This window comes from Arvicanthis niloticus, chromosome 11, assembly GCF_011762505.2.
Source record: "Arvicanthis niloticus isolate mArvNil1 chromosome 11, mArvNil1.pat.X, whole genome shotgun sequence".
NCBI lineage: Eukaryota > Metazoa > Chordata > Mammalia > Rodentia > Muridae > Arvicanthis > Arvicanthis niloticus.
Genome location: NC_047668.1, coordinates 15,731,855 through 15,748,249, shown reverse-complemented (window position 1 = coordinate 15,748,249; position 16,395 = coordinate 15,731,855). Strand labels below are relative to the sequence as shown.

At 42.7% G+C, this 16,395-nt stretch overlaps 1 protein-coding gene across 3 annotated transcripts in view; it reads left to right on the top strand.

The window, feature by feature from the left end:
- Positions 1-16,395, top strand: part of Akap6 (A-kinase anchoring protein 6) — a 423,485-nt gene that overhangs the window by 197,904 nt on the left and 209,186 nt on the right. For all 3 annotated transcript variants that reach the window (XM_076941872.1, XM_076941873.1, XM_034514536.2), the window contains one exon: positions 7,200-7,322. In XM_076941872.1, coding sequence (XP_076797987.1) covers positions 7,200-7,322 — 123 coding nt within the window. The remainder of the gene's footprint in view (positions 1-7,199; positions 7,323-16,395) is intronic.

The window sequence follows — 16,395 nt, the reverse complement described above, 5'->3', positions numbered from 1 at the left end:
TTAAAAGAAGCATATGTTCCCTAGAGAAAAGCTAGACTGTTTAGGTAACAACTCAACAATTACATGTGATCTTTTGAATAACCTGAGTATTATACAGACACTCCATCAGTCCACATGTGTTCCTGTAGAACATGTTTGATTTGCAAGGTCTTACTAAAGAGGAAAGCACTTGGTGCAAATCCTCACAGGGTTGTAAGGATGTTCAGCTCTGCTCTTCGGTGTCAAGAAACGGCCTCTTCTCTTTGTCCCTGAAAAATTTACGGGAATATCAGAAAACGTTGCTTACTGAAGATGCATGACTATCCCTAACAAACCGGGGCGGGGGCAGGGGGGCTTTAGCTGTGGATAAAAGACACCAGGAAGAAAAGAGAAGAGAGAAAGGGAGAAGACGAGAAAAGAGAGCCGAGGAGTGAAGAATAAGAAAGGGGGGGAGGGGCTGGGAGAAGAAGGAATGAGGAGAAAAAGACAAAAAGGAAACAATAATCAAGAAAAAAAGGAGACTAGAAAAGAGAGAATTTAGAACGGGAAGGAAGCTCTGAGCTGGGACGTGATTGGCTGAGTCACGGTGGGTGTGGTAGGCACTCAGCTGTTGCAGATGGAAGCCACTAACAGAGGCTTTGCTGCCCCTTTCTCTCTTTGTACCCGAGTGGTAAGTCTGTCTACATAGTCTGGTATGGTGGTCCAAACCTGGAAAAAGAATCCTAAGCAATCCTTTTCTGGCTTTATGAAGTACGTGAAATGTATAACACCTCTGTGCCCTACTGTCGTCATCTGTGCACTGGGAAATCTGTCACGACTCAGAAATACTGTTAATTATTAAAACAGCTGGGATGAAGAACTGAAATATTAAGCATTTAAAGTTATGCTACTGCTCATGGAAAACCTACAATTAAGCCATTTAAAGGGCCAGAGAAGATGGATCAGTGGTTAAGAGCACTGGCTGCTTTTCCGGGGGACCCAGCTTTCAATTCCCAGCACCCACATGGCAGCTCACAACTATTTGTAGCTTCAGTTACAGGGTTCTGGCTTCTTGGGGCACTGCACATACATGGTAAACAGACGCACATGTGGGCAAGACACCTACACACATACAATAAACGTAAGTCTTAAAAAAGCCTTTTAAAGTGTTAATATCCTGAATTCAAAGGTATGAATAGGTCAAATATTTTGTACCTATAGGCAAATAAAGACCAACTAATCTGCCCAAGTTTCCCTGTAGGTTTGGGGGGGGGGTTCTCCATACAAAGTCCTGCTTAGAGGGAGTCTGTAAACTTTCGGTATGGTGAGGTTACCTGGGAGCACCTCCAGCTCCACTCGGGAGCACCGCCAGCTTCGCTCCTCACATCTGAGTCTGTCCATGTCGCAGCTGCCTCCCTATGAAGCAGAGTGTATGGGAATCTTACAGGGTTCTTGTGAGGATTAAACTGAGGTTTGACAAATAAGTGCTCAATTAACATGTGTTAATTAGCAATAGTTTAGTACTACTTGCAGTTTATTCTGAAGTATTTTTAAGCTTTTAAAATTAGGTTTTCACTATTTGAATCTTAGAATCTTTGATAATTTCTTTGTATGCACAAATAGGGAGCGACTAAATTCAAAGTCTCTAGTTCTTTACAGGAATCCTTTCCCGCCGCAAGACGCGTCTCTTTCTGGGCTCCTCTTGTCCTGGGTGAGATCACTATTACTAGAATGGCCAAAGCCCACAGATTTCAACTCAGTTTCCCTCTTGTATAATCCCTGAGCTCAGAATGGACCATCTCTATCTGTTGAGTTTAGATAAAGCTATTTTTCAATCCCCCCCATTTGTTTTTGCCCCTTTCTTCTGGGACAATTGCACTGGAAATGCTTTTATATCCTAAAGCTACCCATTGACCCTCTAGAAGAGGAGCTAAATGTTTCCCGAGGCATCGTGTTACCATTGGCACATCTCTCTTCTGTCTTAGCCCTCTTCTCTCCTGGTCTGGGCTTTGTGAACAGGAAAGGGGGCAAATCAGTGAAGCAGAGGAGACAACTGTCTGTAATCCCCAGAACTTTACCCAGAGCCTCAGGCTCTGGTAGCACGCAGGTGGATTTGTGGTCAGGAAGAGATAAACCGCATTTGAGTCTGATTGTATAAAAACCTAAATTAGACGCTTGAGATAGAGATTCTGTATAAGAATTATGTTTAGAAATGCATGAATCTACATCCTGCAGGGTGCTCACACCCAATCTCAGTGCACAATTTTGCTTCTAAATGGAGGTCTAATTTGCTGGTTCTCAGAGCCTAAATAAAGCTGTATTGAGGGAAGTTTGTGGGGTCCCTTAACTGTTACTTGTTGGTGACCCCACTGCTAAAGACTTGTTCCCGAGGGAGTGTGTATTTTTTTTTTTAAGTTGTAAAATTTTATTCTTAAGTGCTTGGCTATTAATAGAAGCATTTGTTGGTGTCGTCCTCGCTAACCCCCAGGTTTGCTGACTGCTTTCTGTTCAATGGCTCACTGATCTTGGAAGCAGAACCTTGGCTGTCTCTGAGGGCCCAGAGCAGAGGCTGCCACCTGTCAGACTGTGACTGTGTGGGAGCTTTTCTCATCCATCTCCTCAGCAGGGCTTAGTATAGTGCAGTGCACTTACTGTGTGTGTGTGTGTGTGTGTGTGTGTGTGTGTGTGTGTGTGCACGCACGTGCGTGCGCACATGCATGCCTGTTTTTGTGTGTATGTGTGTTCTATATATGTTTGCAATAGGAATGGGTATGTACAGGTAGAGGCCAGAGGTCAGATCAGGTGTCTTCACTGAGTTCTGTCCGTCTTAGTTTTAGAGACAGTCTTTCGTGTAGTTTGGAACTCATGCCTCGTCTTAGTTGGCTAGCCATTATGTTCCAGGGTCCTTTCTGTCTTAGCTGTCTCGAGGTGTTGAGGACGCCATGTTAATCCAGAAGTGACTGAGTGTCTCACAACAACCCTCCCCATCATCTCGCTTGCATTCTTTCTGCCTCCTCTTCTGTGATGCTCTCTGAGCCTTGGTGGTAGCAGTGGGTGTTGAGAACAAGGTCTCATTGAGGGATGAGGAGCCTTTAACGCACTTCCTCTGGTAATTATCATGGAGCCTCAAAAATGAATATTGTCATCTGAATTTTACAGGTGAAGGAACCGATTTCAAAGGCAGCAAGGCACTCCTGTAGAAACCACTGGAGCCAAATTCAGTTCGGGGTGGCTCTAACAGTGGTCCTTAATGTCCACTCTGGCTCACGATGAATGTTTCTCTCTTAATATACCATCTTCTGCTATCCTTACATAATCTTTATTTATTTTCAACTTTCAATTCCTGGGAAAAAAGCCTACCAGTAAAGTCAGCCTGTCTTCTGTGATGTCCTGTGGATCCAGTGAGACGCTGTATTTGGGTACCACCAAGTCCATCACCTTCCAGCTCCAGGGCACAGACAGGGCACTTACTCTTCTCATTTGCATACCAAGAGTGACAACGGTCCCCACCCCCTGTGATTATTACAGGTCCTAAGTGTTTTATTTTACACAACAGATCCTAGCTGTAGTGAGAGGTGCTTATTACTTCAGCTAGAATTATCTGGCTGAATTCCCTGAGCCCTTAACTGTGGAATACTGAGAAAAGTGGCAATTAGGTTTTAACGATGTAAAATACTCACCAACAAAAGTTGGCCATTTTTTTTTTCTCCATAAAGTTAAGTAGTTCACACTTCTGGGGTTCTTCAGCACGGCCCTGTTTGAAGGCAGTTGATTTGATCTAGTCTGGCTCAGAATTCACATCTGAGGTCTCTACCAGGAGACAGAATCCTTTTGAGGTGAAGACAGATGCACAGATACCACGGGGAACCCGGCAATTCACGAATTAGCTAGTGCCGTCTGATGACCACTTTCTCTGTAAGTAAACCGAGTCATTCAGTCTGTGAAGGCACAAGTAGTATGGCCTTGTTCAAGCATTTAACTTCCTTGAAATCTTCCTTCAGTAGGAAGTGACCTCTGTAGGAATCTTTCTCGTAGAGTTCCTCTCAAAAAGGGAGGCAGAAAGAGATCCGTGTGAAGGGATGGGAACTGGGGAGCAGAGGATCCAGATGCTTACCTCAGCCATTCTGCTGTGGGGTTGGGGGGGGGTGCGTTCTCCACACAGTGCAGGGCAGCACTGGGCAGGAGGAAACCTGACTTCTATAGTTATCCAGAACACTGGAGAATGCACTCGTGTACCTTAGTCCTAAACATAGCGAGGAACAATCTTGGGTACAGATACAAGTTCTGGGTATAACGGAATATGTTCCTCACTCTATTCGAAATTTTTTTCTTATAAAATCATTTGAATCCAATATACCTGAGTTTAGACATGCTCTGTATTCTGCTTGCCTTTAAAAGAAATGATATTCATCTTTTTGTACCCATTCATGTCTAACAGGATGCTTTGCACATAATAGGATCTTACTGAATATTTAAATGAATCATCAGTCTTTGTTATTCTACAGTTTGATCCCTACTTCAAAATAGTTGTATTTTTTTTTTTTTTTTTTTTGGATTTACCCCATTTCTGCACATTACCATCCACACTGGCCTGTTTTCCTTTTTTCACACCACGAAGATGTCAGCAGGTCCCCTGAAAGCGAGCATCAGCAGCGTGTGTGGGTCTAAGTGTGAGTGCATCTGTGCACATCATTCTCTTGGTCTTTCTGAGAGAGGACATGTCCTGTGACTCACATGCCCTTGGTAGTACATGGACATGCTGGCACACTGGACAAAGCCAGGAGATAAATGCACCAAGAACTGAATGAATGCCAGTGAAACGGGATCTCCATTCAGCAATTTATATCCACATTCTTAAAACCACACACAGCAACAGAGGGGGTGGCGGGGTGTAGAAAGCCAGGATTTCCCTAAGAGAAAGTACAACCTGGTTTTTGTTACAAGTGGGAACAGTTGGACTTCTCACGTTTCTGTTTTGATGGATGAAACTTGGCATTGGCAAAAGAAGAGGCGGGAGATCACGCAGCAAATAAACACAGTGAGGGTGGGTGGGCTACAGTTCAGAAGACACTTTCAGAGAAAGGATCTCGTCTTCTTTGATGTCAGCCCTGTTTTGCTGGCTGGCTGAGCTGCACAGACACACATTCAAGGAAAATTTCCCAGACCCCTGGGTTTGCTAATTGCATCTCAGGTATCTCAGCTTACCTTGCACTCATGGCTCTGCTAGAAAATCTGACATGCGTGGCTTACAACTCTTTGACTAACAGCATCTATGATGAGGATCCTGGACATTCTTATCTGCTTTCATGGTTGTTTTTAGAGAGACAGGGGATAATTAATCACCTAGTATTGATTATATGTAAAATAGCATACTTAACTATTTGTCCTTTGGATTCAGCCCGTTTCCGAATAGTTTGCTTCCTGACTTAATTTTATCCACACCAATTTATATACAACAACTCTAGTCAGACTTAACAGTAAGTGGTAGTTCACATGTGTACTAAAATTATGATTTCCATCTCAGTTGTCAGTCATCTACACTCTCCTGTAGGTGACAGATAATGCTTCTGTATACATGTTTATATGCTCAGCAAAGGGTCTCTTAACTCTTCCACAAAAATTCCATTATGAGGGTACTGCCTGATGACTTGAGTTCCACTGGACTCTTGTGGGAGTAGCAGGTACCTCCAAGAACATCTGTCTTAAATATGACAGGTGGGAATTTGTGATGTATTGACGGCCTCCTAGAAAATCCCGGGAAAACATGGACACATCACTCCTCAGGGTGCCAGACTGAGTGGTGTGCTCTAGTAGAGACTGTGGGCCTCTGTATCTGATCTCTCCCATTTGGAACAGGAACGTGTCTCTGGGCTTCATTCATCTGCTTTTCTCTTTTCTAACATCCTGCCCCGTTTCTCTGTTTCTTATCATCCACTAGGGGAAAACCATTCACATTTCGGGTTATGAATTTAAAAATAAAATTTAGGATGTACTAAATAGTAAAATTCAACTTCTGAGAAGCATGACAAAGACAGTGAACATCTACATATTGGTTTTATTTTTGTCTTAGGATGTCCTCAATAAGGCATTAAAACATTGATCAAAATAAATAAAAGGTAAAAAGAGAAAGAAAGAAAGAAGAAAAGAAAGGAAGGAAGGAAGGAAGGGAGGAAGGAAGGAAGGAAGGAAGGAAGGAAGGAAGGAAGGAAGAAAGGAAGGAAGGAAGGAGAAAAGGAGGAGAGAGGGGAGAGGAGAGGAAAAGGGAGGGGAGGAAAAAAAAGAAAGGATGGATTTCCTGGACTAGGGAAACAGCATTCCGAGCAGAATGAATGTGGAAGCCTGCCTTTGCTTAGCATGACCTCCAGGTGGCGCTGTTGACCTACACATGGAAAGCAGACGCCCTGTTCACTTTATAGCTGGATTTTCACTTTTTCAAAATATTTTCTGTCTCCACAGATGTGTTCTTTTAAATGGTCAATAAAATTTTATAACCACTATTTGAAAAATTGCAAGATTATTGTGATTTGTGCTTCCTGGGCAAGAATATTTCTTCCTGTCCAGACATACTCAGCCAGTCAGGTGTCTGTCTGCATTTGTTCCGTGGTGTCTCTTTTCTGCCCTTTTCTTCTCCAGAGCATCCATAGGCTCAACCACAGAAACTTGGGTTGTCGATGGGACACATCCGGGTATCTTTAGACATAGTTAAATTTAAAACAAATATCCTCATTCAGCCCTAGTAACTCGCTCTATACACTCTGAGTGGACTGGGTCATCTGTGCTCAAACGCCACCCTCCCCAAGACAGGATGTGATTTGGGTGTGGCCAAGCAGAAGTTTGTCACGCACTAGAGATGTTTTGAGGTAACTTATGCGGTGCACCACACGGTCTCATCATTCTCTAGGAAAGTGCTCCTAGGTAATCCAGGAGGAGAGTTGATTTCCTGTTCGGAAAGATTTCGGGCCAGGAGCAGTGGTCACCACCAAAAACCAGAACATAACAGAACAGAACGGAACAGAACAGAACAGAACAGAACAGAACAGAACAGAACAGAACAGAACAAAACAAACCAATCAACCAAACAACAAAACAACAATAACGCCCCTCCTCAAACAAACAACGAACAAAACAAAATAGTAGCAGGGGTTACCATAGTTTGAGACAGTTTGGGATTTTTAAAATTGACTTTAAAAATAATCAACTAATGTTCCTCTTGTGCCCTTTTTTCTTTCTCTTCCACACAGGGGTTTGTGAACAAGCTGGACGAATTCATTCAGTGGCTAAATGAAGCCATGGAGACCACCGAGAACTGGACTCCTCCTAAGGCAGAGACGGACAGCCTTCGGCTGTACCTGGAGACACACTTGGTAGGCAAGATCGTGTTGTACCTTTTCTTTCCATCAAAGATTTCAATGTCGTGATTTGTTTAGGTCCAATATCAATTTTAGTTATCAAAATTCAAATCAAAATCGTTATACGCTAATGAATCCAAGCTTTAATGGGGTTGGACCTCAAGCTGACCATTTTCAGGCATTTCAAGTAATAATATGACACCTAAAGCCTCCATATTTCAAACAGATGCTTCAAAGCTTTCTCCAGGAGGGCCACTATTTTAAAACACCTTAGAAAATCTTATTAGACCTGTGTTCTCTAAAGTGATGATTGAAGATTTCCCTCTTCTTGGAAAAAAAATAAATGAATAAAAGAGAAAATTTTGATGACCATTCTGAAGCTTTCTAGAGTTCTTGTAAAATTAATGAGTCCCTCATTATTAAGAAGGTCTATTTAATCTGTTTCACACTTGGCTATTTTAATAAAATATTTAAAATGATGATCTCCATCATCTCTGCTGCTACGTGGATTTTTCAGCAGATAATTAATACAGCTGTCATTATGCCGGGCACTGTGCTTCGCAAAAACCAGGGAGTCGTCGTGGATAACACTTGGGTGACTATGCTTTGAGTCTGTTTAAAGCAGGAATTATAGACCAGGGTATATTTGATGAACCTCAGGAGGTTTGTACTGAATGCTTCAAATGGCCGATATCAATTATGAAGGGGTGGGAACCCCGTACCGGAGTGTGATAAAGCATGACCAGAAAGCACGTTGTCATAGGAAATGAAAACTCAAGTTTTAAGGATCTCATCTTTATTCCTTTCACTGATAGCATAAAATTGACAAAGGCAACGAACAGGGATCCTTGGGTGCCCAACTGTGGGGTGGATTTCTGCCCCTCTTACACGCTTAGAATTTGGAATGAGCGGGCACCGCAGAAGCGTCCTGTGCATGGTGGTTCACAGGAAAGACTGCAGAAGGACAAAAGACAGACAGGAAAGTGAGAATTTTAGTTAGTTTTGTGTTGTGTTTTGAACATGTTTTATGTAACTGCAAGTAAAATGGCCTCAGAAACCAGCTGCAGAAAGGCTTGTGGATGATCAAAGATGGTTTGGCTTGATGGTCTATAGAAATGTCAGTGGCCATAAGTACCTGTCTTGTACTGGGTTTGGAAAAGACTGCCCTTAGCACTCAATTCCCTGTAGAACACACTTTCCAGGTTTTTCTTTTTCCTTTTTTTTTTTTTTTTTTTTTTTTTTTGAGGGCATTTCATAACAGCAAGATAAAGATATTCAGTGCTTTATGATGTAAATTATATTAATTAGAATGTCACCGTTGCACTGGCATTGTTCTGACAGAAATTCTAATCTGTGTTTAAACAGGACTATATGAACTTTATTTCACATCAAGTGTGCTGTCTTAATTTTCTTGATTTAATATTTTATGGAAAACACACATCCAGCTTTTGAGGTTCCTGAGGGCACGAGGGCATAAGGGTGCCTTTGCTGTGGGTTGCTCACTGAAAGCCAGTTGGGGTGGCTGTATGGTACGACCAGGGTCCTTTCCTCACGCAGCGTGACCCCGTGTAACCACTGCACAGTCCCATCTCAGCTCTCTTACAGAAACCTTGCTTTGGCATCCCGGTGCCGGCCTTACCTTATTCTAGCCCAAAACTAGAATTTTTTTATGAGAGAATATTTTGTATTGTTTTATCTTATGTAGTTGCAACTAACCTTATGTATCTAATGTTTACTTAAAATGTTGCTAATACAACAGCAGAAGTAACATTTTACATTATCACTCCATTTAAATTGCTATTATGTTTATGGCATTACTCCATGTAGCCTTAATGATTGCAGAACTGTTTATCGGTGGCTACAAAGAAGCTCAGGCATCCATACCTGCCTCGAGACAATGTTCTCATGCTAAACATGGCGGTCACTGCCCACTCGCTGTCGATCACCAGAGAGTCCTTCCTGGTCTCTCTGTTTCTGTCAAAGGATTGACATTTTGTCGGGGGACACTTTTTTCCCCCTCTTTGACTATTCTGGCTAGAATAGAGGTGACATAGGTACAGTTGCTTATCTCTGCTTTTCAAATGGTGAGAAACTGTGGTTTGCAGGCCAGTTCACTGAATGTTAAGTCAACCTCACATTTTACTTCTGATGCTATGAATAGCAATGTGCGGTAGCCATGTTAGCCATCTGTGCATGGTTTGATGGGAAATGCTACAGAAACCACTGAACGCCTCTGGACTCTACCAGATCAGTTACCATAGGACAAGACTCAGCTTCTCTCTGTCCACCTTACCCTGATTGCCATGTGTATCTTACTGTATTATCATTGCACTGAACTAATATTCTGTTAGTCTCAAAAGGAGGCAAAGTCTACCTTTCTATAAAAACTATTCAACTGAGCCTAGAGATTCATATCTTAGCTTGGTCTATACAAACCCATTATTGTTCCCTGATATGGAAGAAAAAGGTTTTTACAGTGTCATGCAGTAGTAGAGGTTGTCAGACACACTTGCTAAACATTTTTTTTCTAGATCCTGTGATTCAGTCTTTAGGAGTGTGAGACCTGAGAGTGATTGTCTTCTCTGGTATAGTAAGTTGGAATAGCTGGCATCTTCCAGTATTTACTTGTAAAGAAAAACAAACACCAAAACAACAGTTGTATATTTGTATCTTGATACTTAATTCAATTATTTTCCATGATGGCAGCCAAGGTTTTTTTTTTTTTCTAACACTAATCAATTAATGCTTTACAATGCCTCTCTGAGAGAGACACAGGAATTTTATTTTAGCTGTAGGAAACAGTGTGAGATTGTCATGGTACATCAGCGAGTTTTCATGATAATTAATCATCTGCTTGCAACCTGGCTGCTCCTTCAAAAATACAATTCCCATCTTTCTGGAAACGGGCATTTTTCAGGAAATGTCATTTGGAGGTGGTGTATGGCGAGTATTGGCCATTCTCTTTTTACTGAAACCAATTTTAGAGGTAGCATTGTACGAATGTATTACTGAGAAGATACCCCTTTCTCTCTTTCCTTCACTGGTATCTGTTTCCTATCCTCTTCAAAAACAGCCCCACTGAAGTGTTTGGCCTGCAAGATTGCATATTTTAGAGCATGAACGTTTGTGAGCTTTGACAATCTGAAAGATATATACACTCCAACAACATCACGATAGTGAGAGCATTCATCACCCCAAACTTCCTCATGACATTTTGAGATTCCTTTCTTCAGCTCTCCCCAGACTATGCTGTATCCCTGAGCAACTGCTGATTTGGTTTCTATTCTATCCAGTTTGTTCTGTCTCTAACTTTGTGGGGTACGACTAACCAGCATGCTCTCCACTGGGGCACCAGCCTGATCTCTCTCCGTCAGCATGTTTCTTGTTAGCTATATCGACATTGCATCTACCAGTGCATCTCTCCGTGTTGTCGACTAGCGCTCAACATGGGCGTGGTCCACGCTTGATGACTCGAGCTCCTCATGAACATTTAATATGTTTCCTCCACAGTCTTTCAAATTACGTATACCTGAGTAGAAGCACCAGAAATGCAAGCATGGTGAATAACTGCCACATGCCAGGGGACGTAGCTCTGGGATAGACTGTGTGCTTAGGAAATAGCCACGGCAAGTGTTTATAGATTGCGTTCCTTTAAGAAAACGTTCAGGAGTAAGGCAGAAGAGGAGGCCACCCTGGCTAGATTCACAGTCTGCCCATGTGCTTCTGGAACGAGAGCTCTCATCTCTAGAGTCCTTGTAATACCATACCTAACTCACCAAAATGGGGACCATACCATAGGCATCAGTGCCAGGAAAACAAACCAGACCCTTATTCATCTATAGCCAGTCAGAGTATTCAGTGTGGACTACTATAGTCCAGCCAGACCAGACATTGGGCAAGAGGAATAGCTAACCCAAGGGCAGGGCCAATCTTAAATTTGGAAAGAAAGTTTGCATAGGGGTCCCATGCTGTATGGCACAAAGCTTGATCAGTTTCATGTTGTCTAGGACTTTTAAGTTTGTTATAAGAACTATCTGACTTTATAGCCCAGGATGTCAGGGGCCTCACTACATAGCTCAGTCTGGCCACTAGCTTGCAGTCTCCTGCCTCTGTATCCAGAGTAGCAGAATAGCAGGCACTACCATGCTTGTCTTAAGAAGCAACATTTTTAATTCAATTTGATACATGAGAGCCGAGTAACAAAATTCAAGACTCATGTCCATACATACACGAAGCACTCGTGCAGCCAGGCAGCTACTGAGGTGCCAGAGCAGTGGTTCTCAACTGATTCTCAGCCTTCCCAAGAATGCTACCCTTTAATGCAGTTCATGTTCCTGTGAGCCTAAACCATAAAATAACTTTCATTGTTATTTCATAATTGTAACTTTCTACTGTTACGAATGAACTGTAATGTAAATCTCGGTGTTTCAACCCTCCCAATCCACCAGGGGTCGCGATTCACAGGTTGAGAACCCCCATACTAGTGTTAGCTGCTTGAGGTTGGCTTGTCTTGGGGACTTTCCATTGTACAGAGACAACCATAGGTTATATATATATATATATATATATATATATATATATATAGTCCTGACCAGTAAAATTTTATAGGATAAATGAAGGAATTCAGAGAAAAGGTTTATTGTTTTCCTAGAGATAATTAGAAGCAGGCCTCGAAGGGCATATATCACTCTGCTGGATCAAATGAGAGGAGGCAGCTTGGGCAGGGATTTCATGGTAAGGGTAACTATTGAGGAAAAGTGTGGGAGGGAGACCATGGGGTGGCTGAGCTTCTGCTTGAGTCTCTATGGGCGCTACTGGACAGTAAGGGACACTGAATGACAATTTAAGTTGCCAAACGTTTCTCTGGGGCACTGAAGGTTTTGGCTTTGTGTCAAACAGAAGAATGACGGTAGTCGATCACAAAACCATGCAGGTAAGGCCAGGATGGCATAGGTTAGCTGAACGATCGTAGCGGAGAACAGGCGTGAGTATAGTATTCGATGTTGTAGCATAGTCTAGCAGTTATCATTCTTTAAGAATGTGGAGTTTGGCTGGCTGTGTGTAGATAAGAAGTGGGTGACAGTTAAAAAGTCTGAGGAGAGGCCTCACTCCTGTCCTCTCAGACACCAGCTCTCTGCTCTTACTCGCTATCCTCTGGATAGTCCCAAGTATTTAAAACCAGCTACAAACATGTGCCTTGCTTTATCCTCAGTTTAAACCAGCAACAGGCCAAAAGCAGTTACTATAATATACAGCTTTATCCCCTTTGCACGGCTTGGCAATATCTCTGTTCTGAGTGTGCCATGATTTACTTTAAACAATCCTGTATGCCACACACTTGTCATGTGCAGTCTTCTATCTCAAACGATGTGTCTGTGTGCATGCTTAATTGTCTTGTTTAGTATGAGTATGTCCTTCCGTTCGGACGTTCAGGTTAAAAAGCTATGCACATTCAAAACTTTCATCTATTACTGAAGTGTCTTTGGTGGAGATGTTGTGGTGCGCTCAGTACTGAACATGCCCACCGCAGTCTGCCGCTTAGCTCTGTCCACGTGATTGGTGGCTAACAGGAATGCCCTTCGTACTTCCAGCATTTCCGGTGGGGTTGTCACTTTCTCCATGTTTGGGGGAGTCATTTGCGTTTCTCTCCTTGGATCTTCTGCTCGTTATTCTTGCCTGTTCTTCTGCTGGGTCATTATTATTTTACTTCTGGATTTACATGGGTTTCTTAAATATTAAAGGGACTAATCCCTTGTCTGTGTTGTGACTGGAAAAGATCTTGAAAGGAAATCCTCGAGAAGTCTCTTCCAAAAGAACAGGGACATTTCAACATTTTGTGCCTGTACTTAGGCAGACCTGGGAAGCCATGCTGGGTCTCTACCCTTGGCGAAACCAGTGTGTGAACATCAAAAACTAAAATCTTAGATACGGAGGGTCAAGCCTAAGATCAAAGAGTTTGTAGGCGAATGCGGAGCTTAAGAACATTGGACATTGAGAACCGTCGGCAAGGGGAGGTGGGGAAGAATGGGAGTGGATTAAAGGGGATTCACAAATCACACTGGTGAGACTCACTCACTTTATACCTTTCTGGATCCATCTTACCCACATGAGACTCACTCATGTCCACTCAGAAATGTCAGACAACATCTGTTTGTCTGCCCTGTTCCCGTCTATGGCACTCTGCACTAAACCCAACAAAGTGTGGGTAAGATGGATCCAGAAAGGTATAAAAACCACTGGGCACTTCTCAGCATGAACTGGCCCTCCCGGCAGTGCCAGGCGCATGTGAACCAAGGTACTGTGACATCATCACTTCACATATGTAGTAGCGTGTAGAATGTGTGTAGAATGTGTAGAATGTGTGTAGAACGGTGTAGAATGTCTTTCACTCAACGTCTAGTTAAAGAGAAACATTACACTATACTCAGTGGGAAAAGCAAACAGTGTGAAACAGCATAGAATGAAAAGCAAAAACCTCCACCCTGCAGACTAACCAGCTCAAGCCATCTGTTCTGTGTTCTTTCGAGCCCTTTTATGTAAGACAAGTACATTTGAAAGTCCATGCTGGATACTCCATTCAGTAGTCTGCTTCTGCGGATATGTTTCTATCTGTATACAAAAAACCCCAGTGCATTTTCACAGCCACTTAATATTTTATCACATAGACATGCCCCAGATTATTTAATTAAATCTTGTCATGATGGGCATTTAAGCTTCCTCTTTATTTATGATTTCTTTTTCAAATAACGCTTCACAAATATTTAGTCTCACACTGTAGACAATCTTCTTGTCCTTTTCCAGGCAGCCTGCAGCAACAACTCAGGGACCCTATGTAATAATAATTTAAAAAATCTCATACTCTAGGAACAGCTTTCACTGTAGGTAAGAAGAACCAAGGCAGATCTATGCTGTGTGTGTGATATCTGAGTCCCTGATTACAGCTGCACTTTAAAAAAAGCACTCTCTTCTGGCTCGCTTTGTTCATCCTAGTATTAGTGCCTGCAATTTGAGTTGGCTGCCACAAGGTGGCAGAGGAGCACCAGAATCCATTTGTTCTTGAGCCGCCTCCCCCCTCATTCCCGTCCCCCCCATCCTTACTGTGCCCTTGCCCCAATCTTAATAAACACAATTGGATTTAACTAGCAATGTGTCTGGTTAGGAGAATGAACCGCAAATGCAGACACACGCGTTTGCCATCACCACCTAGATATTTGTGTTTCATTTTGGATTCATTCGATTTTTATTTCTACCACAAGTAAAACCAGTGTACCACTCACGGTTTTTCCCAAACACTTCCGACTGTTTGTCTTTTGCTTGCCCTCCTGTGTCTACCTCTGCTCCGTTTTTCATTGCTTGAAGTTAAGAGATCACAGAGTTTGTTTTTTTTTTTTTACCTGCTGCCCACCTCTCCTGTCTCCTTTTCTCCATTGAGATGACGGGCAGCCATGGCCTAAGCAAGTCGAGCTTCACAAGACCGGTAGCTGCCATGGGGCTGTGCTGCTCGGCTAACGGCTCAGTCAGCCAGACTTCAAAAGCCAGAGCCGAGTGTTTGGCCCAGTTGCCTACTACCCACTTCAGCCTCAGGAGCAAGGCCACAGCCTTCCAGGAGCTTTGAAGTTCCATTTGCTTGTCTCTTGAGTCCCATCAGTTTAAAGTGTAGCCGAGTGTTTAGCAGGCTATGGCACCATCTCTCCCCTTTGGAGAATTTGCAATACTCAGTTCCCAACCTGAGCCATTTGCTTTGGTGGGTGGGGATGGAAGTCTGTCAGGAATTACAGCATTCGGGCATTTTGTCGTTGCTTGTGGCAAGGAGTGGGAGGCTCATTTTGGCCACGTGACAGTCATAGCGACATTCCAGTGCTCATATGGTTCATTCTGTGTGTTTAGGAGACACATGTGTGTCGCTTTTCAGTCAGGAAGAACTGTACTTCCTTCCTGCTTGGATTAAGGGCTCTTAGGCCATAATTGTCAACAATTCTCACTATTTTGTGTATATTGTTAGTGCCCAGTTCTCAGACAGTATTGGCCGCTTTTAACTAGATTGCCAGAGAAGTGGTGTGTTTATCAAGCACTGCATAGCCAGAACTATGGCATACTGCGCTGTGAAGAAAGGTTTGCAGACAGGCTTTGCTTTCTGTGGGCCATGCACAGGGCCGAGGGCATTAATTATGGACAAGGGACTCATCTCTTATTACATGGAATTTTGGAATCTTGAGTCAATTTATCTGGTATAAATAATAAAGACTTCGGATTTTTATATTAACCGGGATAAAAATTACCTGTCATACAGTTGTTGTGAAGGTGAGTTCAGCGGGGGTAGGCAAGGAAGACTTTTCCCTTTGGGGGGCCTTTGCACATCTTCCTTGAATACTTAAGAGCATAGGGCAAGAATGGTTCACAAATTCTTAAAGAAGTTGAAATTCTGTGTGTTGGCTAGCCAATTGTTGAGAAGAACTCAAGGTTTCCTTCTGTTTGTAGGGGTGTGATTCATCTCTTTTGGCAAGATAAGGCAATTTGAAAAACCACAACAGAAATAAAAATGATAGTTCATTTATTAGAAGGGTTAAACATCCTGCAGGTTTAATATTACTACTTAAAAATATGAATGCTGTATGACTAGACAAGTTGTTAATGACTTGACATTACAAAATTTATTAAATTTATTTTTAAAGTGGTTTGGTTCCCCCTTTCAAATGCACAAAGCGTGTGGGAGTTGGAATAGATCTGCCCCAGGCTGCCAAAACAAATTTTTAATGGAACTGGAGTCCTTCAGGGATTGTCCTAAATCCACATAATATTCTTAAGTCCTGGTGTTTGCACTGGGACCTGTGTATTAGCAGATGTACGTGTGAATAATATACGAATATCCATCCATCACCCTGGTGACTCCACACCCTTAAGGACTGCCACACATCAATTATTCCACCTCAGGGGGTAGAGAGATATTTGGGCTAACATTGACCTCCTTTTCAATCAGTGCCTCCAAACAGTATGTTCTGGAAGTCAAATAGTCCCTCAGACAGAACTTCTGTTTGAGAATGCATTCGGCCCGATGTCGCCATGCTGAGAAGCCAATATGATTACCTGT